The sequence below is a fragment of the Micromys minutus genome (assembly GCF_963924665.1).
Source record: "Micromys minutus genome assembly, chromosome: 21".
In the NCBI taxonomy this organism is placed as follows: Eukaryota; Metazoa; Chordata; class Mammalia; order Rodentia; family Muridae; genus Micromys; species Micromys minutus.
The window spans coordinates 33,765,868-33,791,897 of NC_137956.1; the positions used below are offsets into that span (position 1 = coordinate 33,765,868).

Below are 26,030 nucleotides of genomic sequence, written 5' to 3' on the forward strand. Positions count from 1 at the left end.
TGTACAACAGCCATAGGCAACAAACAGCACACAGGGAAAGCAGAGGGCCGAGGCGCAAGGGAGACAAAAACCTGGTCCTCAAGGAGTTTAAAGGTATCAGAGGTTTAGAGAGGACTTGATCAGAGTTTACAGTAAGATACGGAAGTCTGTGTGTAGAAGGAAGAGTGTTCCGCCTTCCAGTTAGAGATTAGATGTCTGTACCATTGCAGTAGAAACCCAAAAGGAAGGCTATGAGCATTAGCACACACTTGTAAAAGTTAGGCAGGGTTGGGGTGGGGAGTGGCTCAGCTGATAACCTGCCAACCTTACAGTAGATGACCTAAGCTCAATCCTCAGGACCTTTGTAGAGAAGCTAAGCAAGGTGCTGGGGTGTGTAATCCCTGCGCTGAAGAGACAGTGCTGAGGGAAAGAAGGAAAGAAAGAAAAGAAAAAGATTGTCCTCTGACCTCCACATGCTTGCCCACAGACAAAGGTATACACACATGTACCTGCATATAAACACACACACACACACACACACATACACACACACACACACACACACACACAGAGAGAGAGAGAGAGAGAGAGAGAGAGAGAGAGAGAGAGAGAGAGATCTCAGAGATATTAAAAGTTCAACTAGAAATGTGTCCTGTGCATGAATTAATCTAATGCTAAGGGCTTATATAATGACAGCATTCGATCGGAGTGACAGGTGACCAGAGGTGGACATACAAGGCTAGTGAGTTTGTAAGTAGACACAATCTTTTTTGGAAAGTCATTTGACATTGTATATATCTCAAGCCTTAAAATAGTCATAACCTTTTGAGTCAGTGATCCCACTTCCAGGAATCTATTCTAAGGAAATAACCAGCTATGTGGCCAAAGGTGTAGGCACACAAACATCCACTGTGGCATTGCCCTGGGGAGAGATAATATGAAACAAGTTGAACTCCTAATGCTGGGCAAAGGGGAAGCAGGTGTCATCACTGATTGGCCTTTTAAATTAGTTTTGAGGAGGTACACTGCCTGGGTCCCCCAAAAAGGGAAAATCATGATACCAGATATCAACCTGTACACGATACCACCCTACTGTTATTTTTAAGGGGCTAATACTTAATTTATTATATGTAACTACAATCGCAGAGGAAATGCTAAATACAATAGCAGAACAATTAAAAGTGGCCATGCCCAAATGACAGGGTTTGGGTGATACAGTTTCTCTCTTGTCTGGTCTTCTGAATTTTCAGTACTGGTCATGAGTTTGGCAGAACTCACAGGCTTTTGTTTGCTGGAAGATCACCATAACCAACCATCCAGTTGGTTGAATTGCTCTGAAGACTTGGTCTGGTCACCTTCCCTGTATCCCCTTGCTCCCTATTGCCCTTCCCTAATGCATCCATGGAGAAAAGCATGCTACACCTGCAGGTTCCCTGCTAAAAGCTTTCTCTGTACCATCTGATGCCTGACATGTATTTCTGTGGGGAAGAGAGAACTTCACCTCTTGGAAACCCAAGGGAAGGGAAAGGGTTCAAACTAAAAGCCCCAGAGAGCTCCTTTTTCTAAGGACAAACAGCGTGTGAGGTAGGACATAGGGAAACACTCCTCTCAGGTGGGAATCTACAGCAAGGAGCAAGTTCCTCCCCACCCACCCCCTACCTCAGCTCCAAAACAGCAGCCCCAACTCAGGGCCTGGAACTCAGCAAACAACTGACAAGTCCACCTTCGAGGAAAGGCTGGGGAGAGCTGAGGCTGATGGCTGGACCATGCCTGTGCACCAGATTGGGAAGAGGACACTGACTACAAAGCAACAGTCATGCGCTATCTGTCTAGAGCACTGTGGTCTGAGAAACACACTACTAAGTGATTTCACCGTGGCATGAGCATCTCACACTGTATTCAAAAAGCCTAGCTGGAGCAGGCACAACGGGGCTTCAAAACACTTTCATTTTCTGACCTCTTTTCATCCCCCCAAAAAAGTTTTATTCAATCACAGGTATCTAGGTATATAAATAATACAAACTGATCATTTACATTCATTGCCACGTGTATAACTTTTGCCATTTGTTGAAGATGAGATCATGGCTTCACTTAAACAGGAAGGACCAAATGACAAAAGAACATTTAGGGTCACTGTGGAAATTGTTGGAAAATTTAACCTAACCCCAAACCAAAATTCATCGGATCATTTTTTTTTAAACACAATGCACATTAGCAACTTGAGAAGCAATTTTTAAAATAAAATATTCTGACAAAATACACTGGAAAGGTAAGTAATTTGATATTAATATCCTGGTGGATAATAGTATGAAAATATTTTTAAAGTTCTTATTTTCTATAAATAAACTGTTATGTTTCTATATGTGCTGAAAATTCTGTGTGACCAGTGAAATGCTGCAGTTCATAATGTACAGTTTTCTAATGCCATAACTATTGTCTTGAATCAGAGCCATGATATCTGGGGCAGCATTAGTTGGTGCCTTGTGAGCATGCACAGTGCATGTTGTGTGTTCAGAACCAAGGCTGCAGTGATGTCCCACAATGCATTGAGGGTGAGCACTATTAGAAATACTCAGACTGATTACACATTGATTTTGAGTTAATTTGGGGTCATTGTACATTTAGAAACTCGTGTTATTGCCAAGTAATTTTTTACAACTCACACATTTATGGGCTCCCAGCCCAGTGAAGAAGCTTTGGTGTAGCCTGCTACCCATTCCCTCTATGTGATATCAATAAGCAGACATGCAAATATTTGGTAAACTCCGAGGTAGAGGCAGATAAGTAGGTACATACATAAAGTAGCCTATAGTCTCTGGGTCACGATAAACAAACATGAGATTGAGTCAAACACAAGAGAAAGTGACACGATCAAAAAAATGCAATAATGGAGCAAGAATTCATGTTCTTTATAAAAGTGTTTACATTAGCGTATAAGAAATAAGACAGCATTATGGCATTTTCAAACAAAGTCAGATTTGCTTTATATCAAACTTTTTTTTATAAATATTAGTATACGCTAACAAGAAAAGTATAGCATCAATACATGAACAAGTAACACAGTCACTTACAATGATCAATTATGTACTTTGTATAAATATATTGCTATGGTTGCTGGCAGGTAACAGGTTTGCCTTCAACACATCGACAAAACCATGTGTGTGCTGTGTGGTGTCATGGTTGTAATGGTAACCATATCCCTGTGACAGAAGGAGTTTCCAGCTCCACCATAACCTTGTGAAACCTCCCTTGCACATGTGGGCCATCCTTCTAGGGAAACATTTCCTATACTGTGCATTTGGACTGTTCTTTGTCATTTAAATTCTGAAGTTTCCGGTTCACTGGAAATTAAATCATTGAGGATTTACCCCCAAATGGAAGTAGCCTCTGTGTTGCCTGACCTTAGACAAGAGTAGAGTACAGATTCATTAGTGAGGTCAGAATAAAACCTTTGAAGGCCATTATTCAACATAGTGTGAGGATGGAGGGGCTACCTCTTAGAAGAAAACCTAAAAGCAGAAAGGCCAGGGGCATTTGAACCTAAGAGATGGTGCGGGCTGCATAGGTGCATATGAGGCTGGTCCAAAGTATGAAGTGAAGGCTGTTGTTTGTTTGTTTGTTTTGTCTTGAAGGTCCAACTGGAGACAGACTTTGAACAGATGGAGTAGACCTCTGCCTAAAGGCTGTCTCAGTATCCTCAACCTTCTCTTCAGCTCCCTCCCTCCCCCTCCCTGACTGACCCATTCTAAAGTCCTCGGCCACCTCCACTTCTCTATGGGGTCCCTCTCTCTGTCCAGGACCAGGCCATCAGAAGAAGGAACACAACTGAGTCAACCCAGTCATGGGATGGGATTTGAGCAGGAAAAGAAAAGAAAGGACCATTTTAGTCTTTCCTCCAAGCTCTAGGCAGGGAGCAGCTTTGCAGGCCACAGGAGCTGGGTCTTGGCACTAAGGACCATGAGGAGAACAAGTCCAAGTGCCTGGCTGTAACAGAATTCAGAGTCAAGGTGACCCTAATTCAGGAGTTTGCTCCAAAGCAAGACTCTCAGTGCAGTTCGGAAACATTTGTTGACATCTAGATACATTCTAAGTCATTGGATCAGGAAGGAGGTACCCCCGGGGTTCTAGTAGGATACTGCTAAGTATCTTACGATACATAGAATGGCTTCCTACAGCAAAGACATCTCCAGCCCAAATTTCCAGTCACAAGAATGGGAAGCAAGCACTTCTGCAGAGACTTGGATTTCACCCACAGACAGCAGGACACACACACACACACACACACACACACACACACACACACACACACACCACTGTCTGCCTCTACCTCTGACTGACATACTTCAGCTAACCATGTTTCCCAGAAATAGCTCTGAGAAGGGGCATTAAGCTGAGTCCTTAAGAATGTCACTTTGTAGCACGACAGCAGGGTAGTCATGTTACCCTAAGGAAAAGGGAGGTAACCTCTCTGTGTGTTATACCACGGCCTTCTAGCAGCAAGGGGAGCTGTTAAGAGGGTCTGCTATCAGACGGCATGCCTATTAGTTATCTTTCTTGTCTCTGGTACAAAGTACCTGACAGAGGTAATCTGGAGAAAGGAGGATTGGTTTCACCTCCGTTTCATGGCCAGTTCCTGAACACAGAGAGGGGCCTCATACAGAAGTTGAGGTGGCTGAGGACAGTAGTATGGATCAGTCTGGAAGGGGGAGGGGTAGCCTCAAGAGAAGGTTAAGGATACTGAGCCTTTAGGCAGAGGATCCATCTGCCCAAAGCTTGTCTGCAGTTGAATACTCAAGCATAGCGAAGTCCAAAGGGGTAGACGTAGCTTCTGCCGGTGACTCTGAGGGTGTGGTAGCTTGCTTACGTCTCAGTGGCCAGCCAGGATACAGAGCTAGTTCCCACTAGGGACCCAACTAGACCCTTCTTCCTGAAGGTTCTACAACCTCCTCAGATAACACCAACTGGGGGCCAGGTCTCTTAACAACATTTCCCATCCAAACCATAACACTGTCTCTTGACGGACTTCGGCCAGTGGTCCTCAATCTTCCTATTGCTGTGACCCTTTAGTAACAATCCTCCTGTTAGAAACAATTCATTGTGTGGAGGTGAACCCCCAGCCATAAAATTACTTTTGTTGCTACTTGACAAAATGTAATTTTGCTACTGTTACGAACTGTTATGTAAACATCTGAAAAGCAGGATGTCTGATATGTGGTCCCTGTGAACCAGTCCTTTGACTCCCCACTCAAGGCGTCTTGAACCACAGGTTGAGAACCACTGACTTAGGACACACTGGGTATAGGGATGAGTACAGGTCCTCAGGGTTGCTTCAACCACCTCCAAGACCCAGAATGTTTGCATAATCCAGTCCTTTCTTTCCCAGCCAGTGTTTGTGGCGTGTGTATGTTGACACACATACAGTCAGGAAATAGGACTCACGTTAACAGAATGAAACCTGCCTTGTCTGCCATCTATCTCCCCTGTCCATCAAGAGACTCAGCTGGCCAGCAATACCAGAGCAACGTTATTAGAAGCCAATGACAGACACCCAGTTAGAGAAGACATTGTGGCCACCCGATGCTGAGAAAATGGAGGAAAATGGTCCAAGGTCAGATGGCCAGCAATCCGTGGCACCTGCAGCTGGAACATAGCTTGTATCATAGTGGCTGTTTCAGGGACAAGGTGGAGAGCTCTCAGGAGCCATGTACCTAAGTGGAATCACAGAGCCAGGCTTCCATGCAGAGGTGGAACCTGTTACCTGTGTAAATACAAATTATAGAATTGCCTCCCATCTGGTGGAACCATAGTGCCAAAGGCTCCAGGGCAGAAGCCATGTAAACACTCCTTAGACCTACAGCCAAATGCCCTGTCGCTGTTGGCTGGGTAGAACAGGCCTGGCTAAAAATAGAAGTGGCTCTAAGGTCCAGCTCTCTGACAGCAGCGGCAGCTCCCAGCTCCCCAGGCGCTCTCCCTCTCTCTCTCTCTCTCTCTCTCTCTCTCTCTCTCTCTCTCTCTCTCTCTCTCTCTCTCTCTCCCCCTCCCTCCATCCCTCCCTCCCTCCCCCCTCTCCCCCCATCCTTTCCCCCGCCCCCCCAGGTAAGAACTAGTCTTCCTGAAGTAATGGAGACCTCCACCTCAGGAAAAATAATATTTTAGTGTGAAGCCAGTAGATATGACCAAAGGTCTGAGACAGTCATCAATGGGAGTTGGGGGCCTTACCATAATGCCTCAATCTATGAGAAGAATTGTCAACTTTCATAACCCAACCAAGGGAACAAAGAAGTCAAGGCTAAAGATGTGGCCAACATCTGCACACCCTGCAATTCAACCTTCTCCTTGCCTTCCTTTTCCAAAACTAAACCAGCCCTGATTCAAGGTTTCAGGGTTGGCCCGGGACTTCTCTTAGGAGATAGACGGTGGCGATGAGGCAGCACCCAGCCCAGCAACAGGAAAACTTTTGCTGGAGCCTAATACCTGCACTTCCGTTGCACAGGGAGGAAGGGTCATAAACCCTGCAAAGTGCATCCTGGGTGCAGTTCAGGGCCGGGCCCGGGGCAGTTCCTTTCAAAGGTGACTTAGAGGCACTTCAAGAGGGTAGCGCCCTCCCGGGCGGGTCCTAAATAGTGATTTTGGCAGAGTCAGCGAAACTGCGCCCAGCGGACCTGGCGGCGGGGCAGCGCCCTCTCCCGCGCCCTCGCCCTCTCCCGCGCCAGGCAGCGGCACGCACGGGGCCATTTGCAGCCTAGTCAGCCTTGCGAGCAGCCGCTGCGCGTGGACCGGGAGGGAGGCGGCACCATGGAGCTGAAGAAGGACAGCAACGCTGTGGCCATCGACATGCTGCTCATCGTGCACTCGGAGAAGCGGCGCGCGGCGCAAGCCACGCACTTGGACTCCCAGGCGGACCCGGGCACGCTGCTGCAAAACCGAGGAGGTAACACCCGCCTGGTCCGGGTCCTCAGGATCCCTGGGCACCTCGGCCACCAAGCCCCGAGGTCTACCCGCCCGGGGGGCGCCTAAGCAGTACCCCAGTCCCCTACGAGGCCAACCCAACCCTCTCCCGGACCACTGCTTGTGCCCAGGCGCCACAGCACCTGCGTTCCTTGGCAACGCACAGCGCGCACTGGTTGCCCCAGGCCTGTTTTCTCCCGCTGTTCTCTGAAGGGTGCAAAAGGAGTAGAAAACTGCTCCCCAGAAAGAAGCCTGGGCCTTAGGCTGATCACTGGTAGCAGAGGCCTAGTCCCCAGGCAGTATGCAGCACACCATAAGGCACCAGGGATCCCAGAGGATCCTTGTATTGAGTCAGACTTTGAGATAACTTCGAGCCTCAGTTTCCCCCTTCTTAAGCCTCTCTTCCATCCTCCAGCAGATGTAAGGACTGAATGGTGAAGGGAACCTGGGCTGGGGTGTGGTAGAGTCGTGTTTGAAGACTCCTGACCGTGCTTGAATGTAGCTTCAATTTTACTTGTTCTTCAGACTTGGGAAAACAAAAACTGACAAGTGATTGCTTATAGGATGATTGTGGAAAGCAGGATCTGCCTCTATTCTACACACACACACACACACACACACACAAACATGTACACACGTGTGTGTGTGTGCGCGCACACACATACACCTTTATACAAGTTGTATAAAGGGTGCTGAACAGAGGTCAGAAAATTGCCACGGAAAAATGAAGGGGCCTCATGACGCTGCTCTTGGAGGAAGTCTCTGAGGCTGACTTAATGGTCTAACTCCCGCACCCCGTTTTTAGCAGAGATGCCTAACCGCATGCAGAGAAAGATGAGTGTTGCCTTTCGCCGTCTTTCCAGCTCCCATGTTTCTTTGGGACTCCCTCCTGCTGCTCTATCTGTCCCCCCAGAACCTCCGTGCACACGAGGCACCCACAAGGTTCTATAGACAACCTTGACCCACCGGCCACAGGCGCTGGAGCTGTGACACAGATCCTGGGGAGCTGGAAGAGAGGCGGTTACTCGGGGAGAAAGAACTGAGAGTATTCTCCGCAGTTAGAATTTGGGAGGGAGTGTGGGGATGAGAACTGTTGAGGTTAAGAGATTCTGTAGGTCTTCATGATGCTCCTGAGAGAAGGGATTAGACCCTCTCAGGGTCTTTGAAGGAGAAAGAAAATGTCCTCTGCTTCTTGATGGGAATGAGATGGCGCCTGTCGCATGTAACACAATCCAGAAGACCGCTCCCCTAGTGTAGTGGGTGAGGCCCAGTTCCAAGTCAGCCCAGTAGTCCCCACCAGTCAGAGTCCCTTTGCTTCTAACACCAGAGAGGATAAAGGGAGGAGCCCTGAAGTGTTGGGTATCAAAACTGCCCTCAAGGTCCCCAAAACCTACCCAAAATGTCCGTGACTCCACACGGACATGCATACTTCAGCCCTGACTTGGGGGTAAAGCACCCCTACTTGAAAGGCTTGATATTTTCCATAAACATTTTCCCAGTGAAGGTTTCTTGAAGATGCTGGGCAATTGGGAGAACTGTGTCCCCTATTCTGCACCGACGTGGAAAAGGAGGCCAGTGTAGCGTCTCCGAGATCTGTGGGCCACGGAAACCCCAGGCTGTACCGACCCACGTGTAGCCACACTTCAGGACACAGCTTGAAGGAAAAAACACTAAGTCCAACTACTTGTTCGAATATCTCACACAGATGCATCACAGCCAAAATCGCCCTGCAGACTTCCAAGTCTCTTCCTGTCACCTGCAAGCGAGTTCTCCCCCTAAGGAGCAGCTAGCAGAAGGCCTTAAATGACCCCCCCCCCATACCATCAGAGAAGACTAAAGCTCAATTGTTGTCATGATTCGGACACTGTGGCCTCACATAGGAAAGGAGTCAGAAGGACAGGTTACTAAGGCAAGGAGTGTCACCAGGGATGTAAGCTGCAGGGCTGGCCTAGTCTCTCTTCTTTGCTCTAAGAATCCAGCATTTTCCCAGCCATTTACATAGTCCAGCACTTCCCACAAAGCAGACCACGGAGAGCAACGGACTTTGCAGAAAAGATCGGGGAAGGGGGAGGCTGAGGAAGACTTGGGGGCTTCTGAGCAAGTGAAAGGCTAGAGAGCTGGACCTGAGACCGAGCTTCCTGGGAGCACTGCTATCAAGTATGCCACAGAGCTGGCCTTATGGTGACACCTCTGCAGCCACCAAGAAACTGCAGGCATGCATCAGTTCTGCGCTAGGAACTCGACCTCTCAACTATCACTTCCAGCCACTGCCAGGGAGGGAGCTTCCCTTCCCTTCTGCGTTTCGTCATTAGCAGAATGACACACAAGGTGCATCTGATGGGCCATGCTGAGACCTACCCAGGCCCATACTCACGCTGCAAGGGATGGTGGGAAAGTAGGCAACTGTCACTCTCTACTCCCATAGGAACAGGCAGTCTTGGCCCATGCTCCCTTTAAGGCTCCCCGAACACAGAAATGGACGGGCAAAGCAGATAGAAAACTCTCAGAAAATAATACTTTCATACTTACATGTTAGAGATGTAGAAATGGGGCATCTGGATAGCAAAGGTTCCCTCTGGAAAGTCCTGATAGCCAATCCCACCATCACTAAAATCTACCATTTTCAATATATATTATGTTTTTAGTTTAAGGGTTGCACTGTTTCCTCAAACATGTCTTGTTCAAAGGCAGCCTACCTCAGATCCTGAAGGAACCGGTTCCCACCAGCCTTGTTTGGCACACGTGGGTCTGTAAATGGAACAGTGGTGCATGGCAGTTGCCCTGGGGCTCTCTCCACAGTCTCACACCCAATCCTTCTTCCTCACAGGATTCCAAGGTGTCAGAAACGGAATCCGGAAGTGGCAGGAACTGGAGGAAAACGGCTTTCAGGGTAAATCTCTTTTTCTTTCTATTTTCTGTTCTGTCTCTGTGATTCAAAACCCTGGGGGGAAAATGACTGGAAGAGTTGGGTTGTGCTCATTGGGAAACTGGCCCTAACATCTAACCAGTGAGCAAACATGGCTGCCTGTGTCTCGGCCAGGCCTCTAAGGCCTCTGTGAGCTTAGGAAGCTTTCCCTGGTGTGGGGGCTCCTGCTTTTCTGGAAGCTGCAAATGAGAAATGATGCCGTGAACTTAGCACCGTTTGCTGGCTGGGCTACAGAAGAGGGTTTGGCTTCACTTGGGTTATTGAGGGTTGTGTGTGTTCCCACCAGAGGCAGGGATGCTGACATCACAAAGACGACACACCTTTAAAATGTTTTGGGGTTCTTGTTGTCGTTTTGGTTTTTTTCTGGTCAGACTAGAATAGTGGCGTGTCTTAAATCAGTATTACCTGAGGCCTGGGTAGAGCCAGTCAAAGGTTCTATAGTCCCTCTTACCCTGAGCTCCGAAATAGTTAGAAATTCATCTCCAAAGCCTCTTCTCTCTGGTTCCAGGCAGTGCTCTTTTCTGATGGCCCAGAACCTTTGTGGAACACAGGAGATGGGCCAAATGTAGTGGGTTTTGCTTTGTTTCATGTTCCTCATTGATTACCGCAGCTTCCGGGGGGGGGGGGATATTGCCACTAATACACACAGTGGGGGGGGAAATATCGCCACTAATACACACAGTGGGAACACGGAACTCTACTAGGAATCTGACCTACCAGAATGTTGTTAAGGAGTTCCATGAGACGACATCCGTGTAAACCATGGCATCAGAAGCCTGACCCTCCACAAGAGCACAACTGGGGCAGAGTGAAGAACTCTGGCTTCGCCGGCCTTCAGACAGTAGCAAAAAGGAAAAGCAAACTAGGAAATGCAAACTCCTCTGTGTGCCTATCCATCCAACAGCACTCTGTAGCGCTAGCTTGGTGCCAGGCAAAAGTTTAAGCGTTAGAGACTAAACAGTTAACAGACAAGTCAAGAACCATATCCTTGTAGGGCTATGTTCAAATGATTGCTATTTCCCTGTCCCTTACTTCATTCATGGCAAAGAGCCATCTTCAAGATGGGAACACACCCATTAAAGAAGTCATCCTTTTGTGTCCTGGATAGCGGACCCATGTAAAGTCTTTCTTACCTGGGGCTGAGCTATAGGGAAAATCTGACTCACTTGGGATGGCAAAGGTTGATTCATTGTGGCTAGCAAAGTGATACTCTGGGCCAATAAGAAGCCTAAGAATGTGACTCCAGAAAATCCAGCCATGGGAATGGCCACTCAGAGCATGCGTGCTGCGTGCTAAGTGTGTGAGCAGGTGAGTGAGTAGCGTGAGGCGTTGTGGATACAAAAAGAATATCATTTCTGTTGCTCTTCTCTCTTGCCTTGTGTGAACCATCTGTCAAGCATTGATGACCGCTCAGAAAACACTGGAGTATTTCCACTTTGAGCATCTTCAAGGTTGGATGGGAGATTAGTGAAAAACTTCACAAAACAGAAAGCAATACAGTAGCTCTCAAGATGACTATTAAAAAAAAAAAACAAAAAAAACAAAACAAAACAAACAAACAAAAAAAAAAACCTCTGAGGCTCTTAGTCTCTGTCCACAGAAGGTGATTTCAATGGCCCTTTTAAAAATCTAATGATTGAAGATTTGGTATAAGTCCGGCTACAGAGAATGTCTGTGGAAACCCTAAATCCAGGAAACATGGTGGTTCCGCCATCCTGCCAACACATGTAGTTTTAACGTAAGACTTTGTCTACTTTTTAAATGGCATACATGTATGAAGGAATATAATGACTTCTTTCTGAGTTTTTTGATGCCAAGATCCAGGACACTCACATCGCAGATGATTTCATCACATTTGTGCCTTGTTGGTGCCCAAGTCACCCAGTCCTGGTAACCAACAGGCTGTCCAGCCCGGACAGTTGGAGAAACTTCATCTCAGAAGGAAGTGGCCCGGTGGCATGTGCTGACAGAGTGTGCACAAATGGAATTGAGTGTGGTGTTGATCCAAAAGGGCACATTTGTCCTCTTGATGCAACTCGGTACACTCCTTGGGCTTGGGTGTTGGCAAGAGGGAGGGTGGGGAGCCTGAAACACTCCAAACTTTTGGAAGCAGCAGGTGTTTGGGCTGAACCACCCCTCTCCCATAGCTTGCCCAGCAACGGGCTTCCCCTGCTGTGATTGGCTGCTCTCCTCGGTCCTGGCTGAAGTCTGCCTAGCAGCACGATGTCTGGTGCCCTACAGCTAGAGAGAAACCACTTGTGCAGCCCTGGCTATAAATACCCCCCAGGAGCTCTGCCAGCCAATCATCCTCCTTGAGGATTCCCTTCCCAGCTCCTGTTTCCTCATGGAGGTACAGCCAGCTGTGCCCACAGAAGGCAGCCTCCCTGTCTTCGCCTGAGTGGCCTGGAGCTCCAGCCCAAGCATGCCACATCACCCCATGTTGGCACACAATGACAGTGGATCTGGCCTTGGCTAGCCAACTGTGTTCTGGAAGCCCTGGGGGGGGGGGGCTGACTCAGCCTGTTCATAGGAAAATACTAGAATGTGTGGGTTCCCCCAAGGCAAACCTCTGCTGGGTGGATCCCAAGTCTAGCCCAGCTGAGGGCCTCACCCACCAACCTTGACCAGCTTCTGCTAGGAGTAAGCATGGGAGACACAGAGTTACCTATGTGGTTGGCTCCACTGTTCCAGACAGCAACCCTAGGGATGTGCTGGTTCCCAGGCTAAACCACTGTTTCCCCTAAAGCAAAGCTCACTCTAGGTCATGGGGAGATGATGAATTGTACAGGGAAATGTGGTAAGGGAACTTCCATCTGACACAATCATAGCCCTTTCTCAGACTCTTCCTACATCCGTGAAGACAAGGTTCAGAGCCTGGTTCAGTAAAGATAATCCACAGTCACAGAGTAGCCATCAAGTAGGGTTGAATTCATGTCTAGGAAGGGCATGGAAGATAGTGATGCCCTGTAGCAAGAACTAGGCATCTATTTCCAGCATCCTGACTCCACTGGGCTATAAGGACATGTAAATATCACCAACAGGTACAGAGACGTCAAACTTGTGAAGTGCCCTGTAATGTTAGCAGAACTAAGCCAGACTGAGTATCTTCCCATCTCCAAGGCTAGACTCAGAGGCAGGTAGCTGACCCTGTGCTCCTCAGAGGAAGGAAAGAAAGCTGAGCTAAGAGTTTGGAAACCCAAGAGTTCAAGTACCTTGTTGGAACCTCCCAATCCAAGCCATCAGTCAGGCGTCTGTGTGTGAGAAAATATTGTGGAAATTGTAGCACAAAGTCCAGAGCAGTGGTTCTATAGACCACTAGAATGAATCCCTGCCTGTATAGGCTTCTGTTGGGAGGCAGAAGGGGTGGAGCGCGTGTGGACTCCCATGAGTAAGGTTATGCTGGTCTAGAGGTGTGCACGCCACGGCAATAGATGTGCTCAGCCCCTGCCAGCATACAGTTATCTCAGGTGCACCCAAGCTCCCTCCATCCCCCTCCCAGGGAACATTACACCATGGTCACAGTGGTTGGTCACTTGCCACCTTCTTCGTCTTTCTTAAACAGGAAACTTGCCAGAGAAGCAGTGCCTTCAGCAACCTCAGGTCATCACTTCCTATGACAACCAAGGTAAGAGACAAATCACTAATGGCCATCTCTCCTGGGGCTATGTGCCTGTCTCTGCTGCCCAAGCCAGTGAGCCCAGGATATGGAGATCACAGGCAGCAGGGAGTACCCCCACCCCCGCACTGTGGTCCATGAAGGCTGGAGCAGCCTTCTGTCTCCCAGCATCCCAGAGGAAGAACTGAGAAACTATATGGTCCAAGTCTGTCCTTTCCCTCCAGTCAAGAAATGAAGCCCTTGGATTACAGAGTCCCACTGAGTGCAAAACACGTGGCTGGAACTCTGCCAACCCCTATACACACTAAAGTATTAAAGTAACCGCAACTGGGTGACAGTCTCACTGCTTTGCAGATGAGGAGACCAAGGCTTGAGACCAGTTAAGCAGCAAGAGTCAGGGCCAGCTCTCTGGTACCTTACCTCAACCCGCAGCAAGGTCTCAGTTGCTAACCTTCACAAGGCTGGGCTTCTGCAGCTCCCTGGAAACTGATGTCCTGCTAGCTCATAGCATCCAAGTCCTCCCGCACCCCTAACTCATAAAGGTTCCTTGACCTCGCTTTTGAAGCTGAACCTGACAGAACATCCCACTTAGTGTTGAGTTTTCTGCAGCAAGGTGGAACAGCCTGGCCCTTTCTGGGGAGCCCTAATTTTCCCAGAAGTGCTTTGGGTACTTGGAAATGGAAGCCAAGGGCACTCTCTGGTGGCCAGGCTGATTCTGCAGTTGTCTAGATCTGAGACTACCACAAGGTAGAACTGAGGTTCCCACTAAGGCTGGGGGTGAACCTACTTAAAGGACTCCAGCATCTACCATGGCTCCTCATCAGATGCCCAGGGTTCTCAGACTCAACCTAGAGAGTTGGCTGCCATTGCTGATACCATACATGCAAGAGAACTATGCCACGGCACCCAAGGGGCACGGGTTTGCCCCTTCCTGAAGCACAAGCATCACTGTGGGCCAGGCTGCTTCTCTGCCACCGACTTGGCTATACAAGGCCCTCATCAGAGATAACCTCGCTGATGTAGAAAGATCAGGAATGGGCTGCCCTTCTCCCAACATGGCGAACAAAACAAAGACCCCTGCATGTGGAACTGAGTCCTATCAAGAGGAAAAGACTGAAGGGGAAATTAAGGCAGGGGTTTAAATTAGCTTCCTGTAGCTTTTTGGCTAGAAAGAGGAGGAAGATTTTGCCTTAAGCTTCTGGGACTGAGAAGTCCAAAGTCAGCTCCGCTGGGTAAAAGGCAGGTGTCAGCAGGCTGCAGCCTTCAGTGCCTTGGGAGGGAATCCATTTCTTGCCTCCTTCTGATTCTACAGGCTCCTTGGCTTTATGGCTGTGTCATTCCAGTGACTGCTTCTATTAGCACATTACCTCCTCCCCCTTTAGGTAGGCAGTTCTCTCTCTGTCTCCCTCTTAGAAAGTTATATGTGGTCACATTTAAGGCCCAACCAGATAGCCCAGAATAATCACTCTGAGATCTGTAGATAAGGCACCATCTGGGAAATCTCCCTCACAGTCAGAGATGCTGTATGGATAGCCTGAAAATGTATTATTCCGCTCACAACAAGGAGCCGTTGTAAACAGAATAGAGGAGGCTGAAGGCGTAGCTTAGTGGTTTGACTAGCGTGTGTGAGACTCTTTAATCTGATCTCTAGCCTCCCCCACCCCCAGACAAAAAGAACAGGTGAGCAGCAACTGAGACAGAATGTCTGTGTAAGAAAACAGGGGGTGGAAGAAACACAAGGGCATCTGGGGAGAGATTTCAACTGGGAGCCACGACAGGAAGGCAGGCATCTGGGGGGGTGTAGAAAGTCTGTGTCTGTGGCCATGGGCAGAGCAAAAAGTAGGAATCAAGGCAGAGAGGACTTGTGGCAGGACCCACAGTCCTGTGTATAGGCTGCCTTCAGGGTGCTGGCTTCTGGTCAGAGTATGGATAGGAGACATCAGATGGCTTTAGACACAATGCCTCTAATATAGGGGGAATAAACAGAACAGAGGGTGATCAGAAGCAAAGAGGACTCCCCTGGAGGAGGTATCATGATATCCAATGGCAAGAGGGTTTTCCATGTTGTGGATCTGGGCTAGAAGGAGAAAGGGGGTTGAGGAGACAAGACTGGAGGACAAACGGCGGGAAGCCAGAGGTAATACAACAGGTACTGACTGGGGAACGGGGGAAGGATTGGACATCTTTCTGTGGAGACCTGATGTTCGGGAAGCAGCAGGGACGTCACCATTGTGTGCTGATTTTCCTACTCATCAGCAAGCCTGGAACTCCTCAGGCTCTGTTCTGGGGACCCTGTCAGCTCCAGCATCACTTTCTTGGGAAGTAGAGTCATAGCATGGATCAGAGGCAGAACACAAGGTGTGTGCCAGACATCGAGCTAAGTACCTTTCATGGCTCCTCAACTCCCTCAGCTACATTCTATGAAAGGTTTCCTTTCTCTGTTTCTCTCTCTCTCTCTCTCTCTCTCTCTCTCTCTCTCTCTCTCTCTCTCTCTGCCTCTCTCTCTCTCTGCCTCTCTCTCTCTCTCTGCCTCTCTGTCTCTCTGTTTCTGTCTGTCTCTGTCTGTCTCTGTCTCTGTCTCTCTGTCTCTATCTCTCTCTGTTTCTCTCTCTGCCTCTCTGTCTCTCTGTCTCTGTCTGTCTCTGTCTCTCTGTCTCTATCTCTCTCTGTTTCTCTCTGTCTCTGTCTCTCTGTCTCTATCTCTCTCTGTTTCTCTCTGTCTCTGTCTCTCTGTCTCCATCTCTCTCTGTTTCTCTCTGTCTCTGTCTCTATATGTCTCTGTCTCTCTTTCTCTCTCTTTCCCATACACACACACACACACACACACACACACACACACACACACACACACTGAAATCTGCTTTATGGATGGAACAATGACACTGAGGCACAGGGGCATCTAAGCAGTTTGCTTGAAGTTATGCAACCAAACAGAACAAGTCAGACCCAAGAACTGAACACGTCTTTGTACCCGTCAGAGCCAAGTGGGCTTAATTTCTGTGCCACACTTCCCCACACAGGATAGGAAACCTATCTAACAAAGCTGCTTTGAGTACAACCTCCCTGCCCACCCCGGCAAAACGTCCAAGGCTCCAGGAGGAGCTTGTTCAGAATGGTTCAGCTTTCCCCATCTCCTCAGCAACTTGCTTGGTAGTAGACTTTATACAGCAGGTGATAAAAGCATCTTGTAATGCAAAGGGGCCTTGGAAGATGGATCTGCTGTGGACTTGTGATTTGGGTGTCAGGAGAAAGATCACTAGGAGGCAAGGTGACTTCTGACCCTCAGGGCTGTGGCTACGAAGTCAGTTCTGAAATCACAGCCATTACGCTTGTCCCCAGCTTTTGGAGCTGACTGCTTCCGGACTACTACATCCTGGAAGCATAGAGCACGCATCTTTTAAAATCTAGCCAGGCATAGTTCACTTGAGAGTACTTTTAAAACGACAAATGTTTAACTAAGATTTTTTTTCCGACTTTAAGCGTTACAGAAAAGGATGTCCAGGCTGTAAGTGGATTAGCATGTACAGAGACTTTTTAAGTCAATGGTGCTGAGTATCTTGCATAAATCCTGGGACTCCTCTGCATGCACACCTGTCTCCCCCTCCCCCATCCTCCATGCATGCATTCACACCCACGCGCTCATGCTTGCCTGGCAGTCTTTGTTAGTTGGTTAATGCTCCTGGCAGCCACTTCCAATCAGTCAGAGTTAATGAACAACACAAACCCCACTTGCTGTGCCCACATTAGGTATTCTGAGTAAATTGGGCTGTTAGACAAACACATATTGAAACCTGGAGCCATTAGGAGAGGTGTCATGTGGGAGGTGTCACTTGTCTGGATAAAAGTCCAGCCTAGGACAGTGCCCGAATAGACGGGGGACCCTGTATGCACCTCTGCTTTTGAGAGAGAAAGGAAGGAGAGTCATTGGGGTTTAGAAAAGGTCCAAACTGAAAGCCGCTTCATTGGGATAGCAAGAAACAATCCCTAAAATGCTTTTACTAAGTGGCCAAGGCTGCTGTTTCAGAAGTTTTATTCAGCAAATTAATTGAGGGAGTTGTATTATAAGGGAGGCCAGCCAGAAGACCTGGAGCCCCAAGGTCTCTTATCTTTGACTATCAAGGTCGGTGTGATTGGCAGCTGCTTGGGACTTAGCTCTGACTTTAATTTTGCCTGGGATGCTTCGCGATAAGAACTAGGTCAGGTTAATATTTTTATTTTTTAAAAAATCTCAGTTTTATTTGATCTAAAAGTGAGCTTGGTGCACTATCTGCCTCTCTCGTGAATGCTGTCCATCTTGACACAGGGTGATGGCCACGGGCCATTCCTGGGGGACAGAGAAGTCTCTCAGATGGTCTCTGAATTCAGTCTCTTGGAGGAACACAAAAGTCCAGAATCAGGGTGAGAGTTTGACTGTGTTCAGAATAAAACAGCAGCACAGCCTAAGGACAGCCCGGTCCTTAGATAGAGTGGAAGACTGAAAGGAGGAGAGGGGGTCCAAATGACATCAGGAGGAGCTGGTGGATGACAGCCCCCCCTAAACATGAGGCCACCTCCCTGTTAGCCCCAGAAGGACCACAACAGTGGTTTGTTTTTCAGTCCTACCGCTCTTCACAAGGAACATGGTTGGAGGCGGGCAGCTGATGTACCTAAGTAGGAGAAATGTGCGGGGGTGGGGAGCCCACGAGCTGTTCGCCTTCATGGCTCCTTTAAGGCTACAGTCGGTTCAGCCCAGCAGTCTCTAAACAACAACAACAGCTACACTGGGTCGTACAGACCCCTTTGATGTGGGTTATAACCCACAACAGAGAGAGCATGCAGGGGAACCTCTCACAGTTCATCTTTTGCAAAGCATCTTGTGGTTACACACCACTTCGGAAAACACCTCAGAAAGAGTTGCACAAGAAAGGGAAGATGCCAAGTTAACCAGGGCCACGGAGGGAATATGCTGTGGATGACGGTGGCGTCCGATCTTCTGACAAGAATGGACTCATGCCCCGAATTCTGAAATCCTCAGCATCTTCATCCCAGGATCACAAGGCTGGTGATGTCACTGGCAGTGAATGTGCTAGATTCTATACTTTCCAGGTAAATGATGGGCTAGACAGATGGCTCAGAGGTTAAAAGCATTTGCTGCACAATCTCAAGGACTAAAGTTCAGATCTCGGCACCCACATGACAAAGCAGGCATTCTCGCAAATGTCTTTAATCCAGCTCAGAGGCTGGCAGAGACTGAAGGCTTTTGAGACTTGCTGGCTTCCAGCCTAGCTAAACCACAGGCCTCAGATTCAGAGAGACACCCTGCCTCAAAGAAATAGGCAGAGGGTGGGTAATAGAGATCACCTTCTGCATGAACCCCACACACACAATACACGTACACCCTTAACTAATTGATTAGTTAATTAAATATCTAAAATGTATGTTAAGCCTTTTGGTCTGGAGACAACACATTCTATCTCTGGTCTCATTAACATGCAAGGCAAGTTTTAAAAGCATATAAGAAAATCAATAATATTTTTCTAAAAGAAAATAATTGTAGTATATTTTGACAAAGGATTAATAAAAAGGGACTCTTTCTTACAAAATCATCAAGGGAAACATAATAAATCAGTAAATAATAATAATAATAATAATAATAATCAACACACAAAACAATTTTAAATAGCAAATAAAATATTTTTTAAAACACACTAAAAACTTGTTTAAATACACAAAACAATAAGGCATCCTTCACTAAAAAAAAAAAAAAATGTAAAAGATTTATGAAAGCAGGTGCCAGTGAGCTTAGCAGGCATGTGTGTGTTATCCACCACCACAGGACTCAGCTGCTAGCGGCTTCCAAGCCTGCAGTTCTGCTGGACAATCGCTGTCCACGCCATACCCAGCTGATCTCGGCTCTTAGCTGGGCTAGTGCTGGCTGTCAGCTGCTGAGCTGGCTGGAGACCAGATGGTTTCAGATAGCCTCACCTGAGCAGCCCTGCTCTGCGTCCCGTGGTCTCTCACCCACAGGCTGGTGCACACGCAGCACAGTACTGTGGCAGGGAAGCCAAGAGTGTATGTAAGCAGCATGGCAAAGTCTCTCCAGGGCTGAACTCAGACCTTGAATAACAGCACAGCTTCTGCTCCATGCTAATCAGCCATACTAACTCGTGAGGTCTGCCCACGTTCAAGGGTGAAACAGAACACTTTTCACTAGGAAGAAGTGTGGGCAGTCAGCCAGGGCAAGAATGAGAGAAAAGGGTATTCTCCACCCCTGACCCCATTGGTGGAATTGTAAACCAATGGAAAAAAAGCCTAAGAAAGTTGCCCGGTATTACAAGAAAAAAAAAAAAAAAAAAAAGGCCTTACAAAATCCTCATTCCCTTCCGTAAGTGTTTAAGAATTCACTCACAGAACTGATTGGAAAGTGTTAAAGATGTCCCCTGTACTCTAATGCTTACCACACCGTCACTTACCTTAGCAAATGGGGACTGCAGAGTATCCAACGCACACAGCAAGTCACAGTGAGTACTCTGAACATGTGACATGAATGTGTGTTCCATTACCTCCCAGGACTGGGGAACGCTCTCCATAGCACCACAGAAGCCATGACAGCCGGCGGCGCACAGCTGCTGACTTTGTTTTTTATTAATCCCTCCAGTCGCTGAGAGCCGATATCTCTGACTAATACTGTATACTTGTCTATTCCTCTTTATAATTCTGAGAGCTTAATTTCAGATATCTTAAACCTCTGTGTTCAGGTCACACAAAGATTTGACATTGTCACATCTTCTTGATAAGCTGACTTTTCTTCACTATTATATTATATTATATTTCTCTATCTCTGGTATTTTCCTTTGCTGGGTGGGTATGTTACTGAGCAAATTGTCTTAGTCTCGCCGGACCTGAAAAATGTTTTTATTTCATTCTCATGTAGAATTTGTATTGAACAGAGACATTTGATTTCTTTCAGAGTCTTTTAAAGATTCCCCATCTTTCCCACCCAGTTTCTGATGAGAAATATGTAACAACCCAATACATAAAGCAGCTCTTATCCTGAGTGTTTTCAGGGACATTCTATCTCAGTGATGTGATTACATCATGTCTGGACTTGGGTCTTCTTTTATTTATTATGCATAATATAAATATAAATTATATATAATATAAATTTATATTTATAAAAACATATTATTATGTTTGGAACACACTAAACTTGAGTCCATACATGTATGCCTTTTCCCACATTTGAGTAGTTTGTTATTTCCTCAGCTACTTTTCTGCCCACATGATTTTTCTTCTTGCCAGAGACATGAACAGTGGGCTTCTAAATGTGGTTGTGTGATCCCCGAAGCATTGTTGGCTTTTCTCATTGTCCAGATTGAACCCGTTCTCAGACTCCTCCCTCTGTTGAGGAGAATGTTGCGGCCCATCTTCTGTTTCAGTGTTAAAACCTTCACTCGGTTCTTTCCATCTTCTGGTTCTTTGCTGACTTTTGTGTCTTTTGATTTATTTTGACATGATTGGCCTTTAGTTTTGGAGCATGGCTAATGTGCCATTTTATCATATCATCTTTGAGTTAAATGTGGGTTGTCATGGTTGGTATCTTTCTTCTCAAACTGAAATCTTCCCGGGCACTCTAGCTGAGTAATTCTGAGTAGTGACCTTTGTGGGGGCCCATCTGCTTGTGTGCACCATGAAGTGAACAGTTCAGACTGAGGACATTGTTCTTCCCCCAGAGTTTGGTCTTCAGATTGTAGTATATAGTGCATGGGGTGGGACCTGTAGTGTGCAGCTGAGAGGTGACCATGGGGAACTTATAGGTAACTTTAGGGAATTACACTTTGTCACACACTTCCTGTTACTCTGGCCAAAAAAAAAAAAAAAAAGCTGGAGTTCTAGTCTTTTCACTCTGTTGGATACTTTTTACACCTGTGTCTGGAGACAATCATCAGGAGAGATGAGGGAGGGAGGGAAGGAGGGAGGGAAGAAGAGAGGGAGGGAGGGAGGAAGGGAGGAAGGGAAGGATAAAAGAAGGGAGGGGGAAGGAAGGAGAGAAGGAGGGAGGGAAGGAGGGAAGGAGGGAGATAGAGGGAGAAAGGATGGAGAAAAGGAGGAGGGAAGTAGGGAGAGAGGAAGGGAGAGAGGGAGAGAGGGAAAAGGGAAGAAGGGAGGGAGGAAGGGAGAGAGAGAAGAGGGAAGGAGGGGGATGGAAGAAGGGAGAGAGGGAGGAGGGAAGGAGGGAGGGATGGAGGAAGGGAGAGAGGGAGGGAGAGAGATAGAGGGAGAAAGGATGGAGAGAGAGAGGAAGAAAGGAGAAGGGAGAGAATACATATACCACACATGCCTCACAGCTATCCACATACTTGCTTCTGGGCTGAATCATGGAAATATAGAATAAAGAAGAAACAGAGCAGAGGATGGCCTGACTCCCTGAGACAATTAGGGGTCCCCATTCTCACCCTTCAAGTAGAACTTGTCCTTTTTTGCTTGAGTACTCTTTTACATCCATTCTTTACCTCTGGGATGGGATGCCTTTGACCACAGTGTTGCCAGAGTAGGAAGGAGAAGGGTAGATTGGTGTGGTTGTAGCCTGGTCCTTGCCACCCCCAACGTCTGTTATTTTCTATCACTGACCTTACAGGATCTGCAAGGGGGGAGGGGTTCCTATGCATTCTATTCAGGCTGGTGGCTGGGCTGTACCAGATGGGGTAGAGAGAGTGCTAGTGTTTGTTGTTTGGGTTAGTCTGAAAAACATGAATTATCTACATATTCAACAGAAAGATCTAAATTGAAGCATGTTCTGCCATTTGAACATCTGTCACGAGATAGAGTGACCTTCCTGACAGCATTTGGCTAAGAACGTCACCTCCCCCTTTGCAGGTACTCAGCTGACTGTGGAAATCCACCCCCAAGACACCATGCCCCAGCTGCTCAAGAAGTTCTCTTTGGCTAAACGTACGTACATTCGCAGGGCTGTTCAGATAGAGGGCAGGCAAGGGCAGGTGGGTGAGCCAGATTCCAGCCTGGACATCTTCTGAGACCATCAGAGAAGGGCTTGAGCCTCCAACCTGGGAAAAGGCAGATACACTACTGTTCTACACATGCCCGTTGTATACACCGGCCCATCGTTTTCATTCCCATTCTGGTTGCTGTGACCCCCCTGATGAAAATCAACCTGAGAGAGGAAAGATTTAGTTTGGCTCATGGTTTGGGGAGATGCAGTATACTGTGACAGAGAATGTTTGGCAGCAGGAGGTTCCATGATGGCAGGAGTGTGCAGCCGGGCTCATCACTTCCCCCATGGGGATGATCAAACAGGAATCAGAAAACAAACAGGAAGTAGAATTGGGCTTTAGAGACACAAGACCTGCCCACCCAGTTACCCACTTCCTCCAGAGAGGCATCACCTCCTAAAGGTTGTACATCCCTCCAAAACAGCATTAATATCCAGGGTCTGACACACATAAGTCTATGGGAGCATTTCACAGTCAAGTATGACACCCGGATGCCGGTTCTTGTGTCTCTGTGATGAGGTCCAGGTGATAGTACATATAACTTAGTAGTTCATTTGCTCACTCACCAGACTGTCACTACCAGCGTTTTAAGATGCCATCTGTGGGCTGCCAAAATCTGTGGCACACACAGTGCTAAGTACTTCCCGTGCCTGAACTTTGTGACTTTTATGCATATGCTGGTGTTTACCCCATATTTTCTCAAGTCAGCAAAGTGAGGCTCAGAAAAGGAGAAATGGCTATTCAAGAAAGGTACTCAGCCAAAAGATAAAACCAGGTCCAACCCTGAAGCCTCCAGTTTTAGCTATAATATGTGGTGGCTGTCAGTATATGTAGGCAGGCAAGATCCTAACTGCAATGACTCTCTGTCCCTGCTCTACCTTCACCCTGGCCTGCCTCTTGGCTGATGAGGATCTCATAAGAGGCAAAAGAGGCTCAAGTCCCTCCCACTATGTTCTCTCAATGATGCAAAACCATCCAAGGCGATCCTTGCAGCCCTCAGCAGCCGGAGCCCCAGGAAGGCAGTGTTGTGTGGCTCTGCGCTCCACAGTGAGGTTTCACTTAACCTTCTTTTAGATTTTTTTTTATCATAGAGGAAAATAAATAAGACACCACTGTAGGATTGTTATAAACTCCCAGTAAACACTAGCTACTCAGAGCCCTGTCATTCCATCTGAAGATGTAGGCGGAAGAAAAATAAGTTCCAAGGGAAAACAGAACCTATTTCTGGGAATGGAAAACACCTTCTCAGCTTTCAGTTCCTATATTTACAGCCCAAAGTGGCTCAAGGGGCATAAGCCACCTGCTTGGTGAGCCCACCCTCAGTTCCGAATGGTTTCATTAGACACCACGTCTTCCTGACCTGGCTTGGGGCCAACAGCAAAAGCTCCTTTGCTTCTTTCCCAGGGACTCCCCTGTTGGTCACCATTCACAGCATAGGGCCAGCCACCTACTCCAAGAGCTACATGACCTTCTGGGTCCCAAGGTCCGTACACATTACCTTTTGTGCCTCTATTTTTGTTCTTAGTCGGTTCTTGTCCTGGGAAGACATAGAGCTGCCTACACATACTGACAACTGTCCCATATCATAGCTAGAACCAGAGGCTTTGGAGTTGGACCTGGGTCTTTATCTCTTGGCCAGATAACTTTCTTGGACAGTCATTTCTCCTTTCTGACCCTCACTTTGCTGACTTGGAAAACACAGGGCGAATACAGGTCAAAAGGCTGAGGCACAGGAAGTATTAAAAGAAACTGGTTTGTACCTGTAGCATCTGAAGCTATGTTCTGAGATGGTAGAAGACAGAGGAGGGTTGACCGACAGCTCCATTGGGGTCTGCTGCAGGGTATCAAGCCTTGAGATCACAGCATGTTCTGACACAGGCTCAAGACCATAGGAAAGACCATCTCTTTCCCGTCATTTGTTCCCTGTTTCCAGATCTCCTCATGGAAGGTCTAGTCACGGTGCATGGTGGGTGGGGCTGGGAACAAGGAGTCTTGTAGGGCAAGCATGAACAGGAAGAGCAACTAGAACTGCTACCTATAGACTTGTCAGTGCTTGCTTTGCTGTTCCTTCTGAGGTATCTCTGACCTTTGGGATATTACAGGTTTACAAGGTGATAAAAATGGAAACATGAGACCCAGGCAGCCCGGAGGGAAAGATGCCCATGGTAAGTCCCAGGCCTTCTCTGAGGCCTCTTGAGAAAGCAGTGAGTTGGACTCATGGTCCAGTGTCCAGCCAATTGGTACTGGCTGGCTGGGACATCAGGAGTCTGAGACTATCTGTGGATCTGGGAGACGGAGTGTCATGATTGACTAGTAGTGTCTGCCACAAACATGGGTAATGAGGGAAAATTCTTATGCTATCCCAGTGCTGAAGATTAACCCTTCTGGTTACAAAGCAGTCTACTGCAGGAGACTATAGTGGACTTGGGATGCAGGACATTGATGCTCACTTAGAGCTGGGAATGTATCTCAGTTAGTTGTGTGCCTATCTAGTTTGCATGAAGCTTTGGGTTCAGTCCTCAGAACCAGATCAACTGGGTATCCTGACATACTCCTATAATCCTGGCATGCAGGAGATGGAGGCAGGAGGATCAAAATTACAAGGTCACCCTCTGAGATATATATGCCTGAACTGGAGACCCTATCTTAAATTTAAAAAAAAAAAAAAAAAAAAGAGTAAAACTTAGATGGGGGACTTGGAATATAGCTCAGTGACAGAACACTTACCCACCAGGTGCAAGGCTCAATCCCCACTGTGACAAATTAATTAATTAATTAATTAATTAATTAATTAATTAATTAATTAAATGGAGTGTCAAATGTTTATAAGGTAGGGAGCATGTGGGTAGCAGGTTAAGGCAGAAAAAGAAACACTAAATGAGATGATATGAGGTGATCGATGGTCTAGATTGGAATCCTGCCTTGTCTTCTCTAAGTCTCAATTTCCCCCTTGGTAGGCCACATGCTACCTATGGCTCCATGCACACCTGCCTGTTTTATTTGGCCTTAAAATCAGAATAAGTTAATTAATGCTCCTGGTGTTTTAAGTATCTTCATATAAAAATCACACTCTCCTATTTGATTCTTATATAATCTGTACGGAAGGTAGATTTAATGAGGCATAAATCATCATGAGTATTTTGAATATAAAATATCAAATATTATAAAAATGGAACCAGGAAAGGGGGAACTAATAAAATAGAAATTTTAACACCATTTTAGAAATGAAGGCAAGGAAGAGCTAAGCTAAGTGGAAGCCTATGTGGTGTGAAAACCCACCTGATACCCACTTGTCACTCTGGTACTCTTATCGGACAGTGATGGGAGGCAGGCTGAGGGAGCTATGAGATGTGAGGCACTCAACAGGAACTGGCCAGTTATCCTCCTTCTGGTGAGGGTAGCTGATGTATAGCTGCCTTTGGACCACACTAGATGGTTACATCTGTATTAAGATATCCCAGTTCCAACTCTGTGGATAAATGAGAGCCAGGATGATGTCACCAGATCTGCCTCCCATCACTGACTGGGGCACTCCTGTATCCAGTGGGAAAACCTAGACAGACACTGGCCA

At 47.2% G+C, this 26,030-nt stretch overlaps 1 protein-coding gene across 1 annotated transcript in view; it reads left to right on the plus strand.

The window, feature by feature from the left end:
• The first annotated feature begins 6,730 nt into the window (after positions 1–6,730).
• Positions 6,731–26,030, plus strand: part of KY (kyphoscoliosis peptidase) — a 39,706-nt gene continuing 20,406 nt past the window's right edge. The window contains exons 1-5 of the mRNA XM_080934579.1: positions 6,731–6,910; positions 9,755–9,817; positions 13,416–13,478; positions 22,326–22,400; positions 24,562–24,624. Of these exons, the coding sequence (XP_080790705.1) occupies positions 6,775–6,910; positions 9,755–9,817; positions 13,416–13,478; positions 22,326–22,400; positions 24,562–24,624 (400 nt within the window). The 5' untranslated portion in view covers positions 6,731–6,774. The remainder of the gene's footprint in view (positions 6,911–9,754; positions 9,818–13,415; positions 13,479–22,325; positions 22,401–24,561; positions 24,625–26,030) is intronic.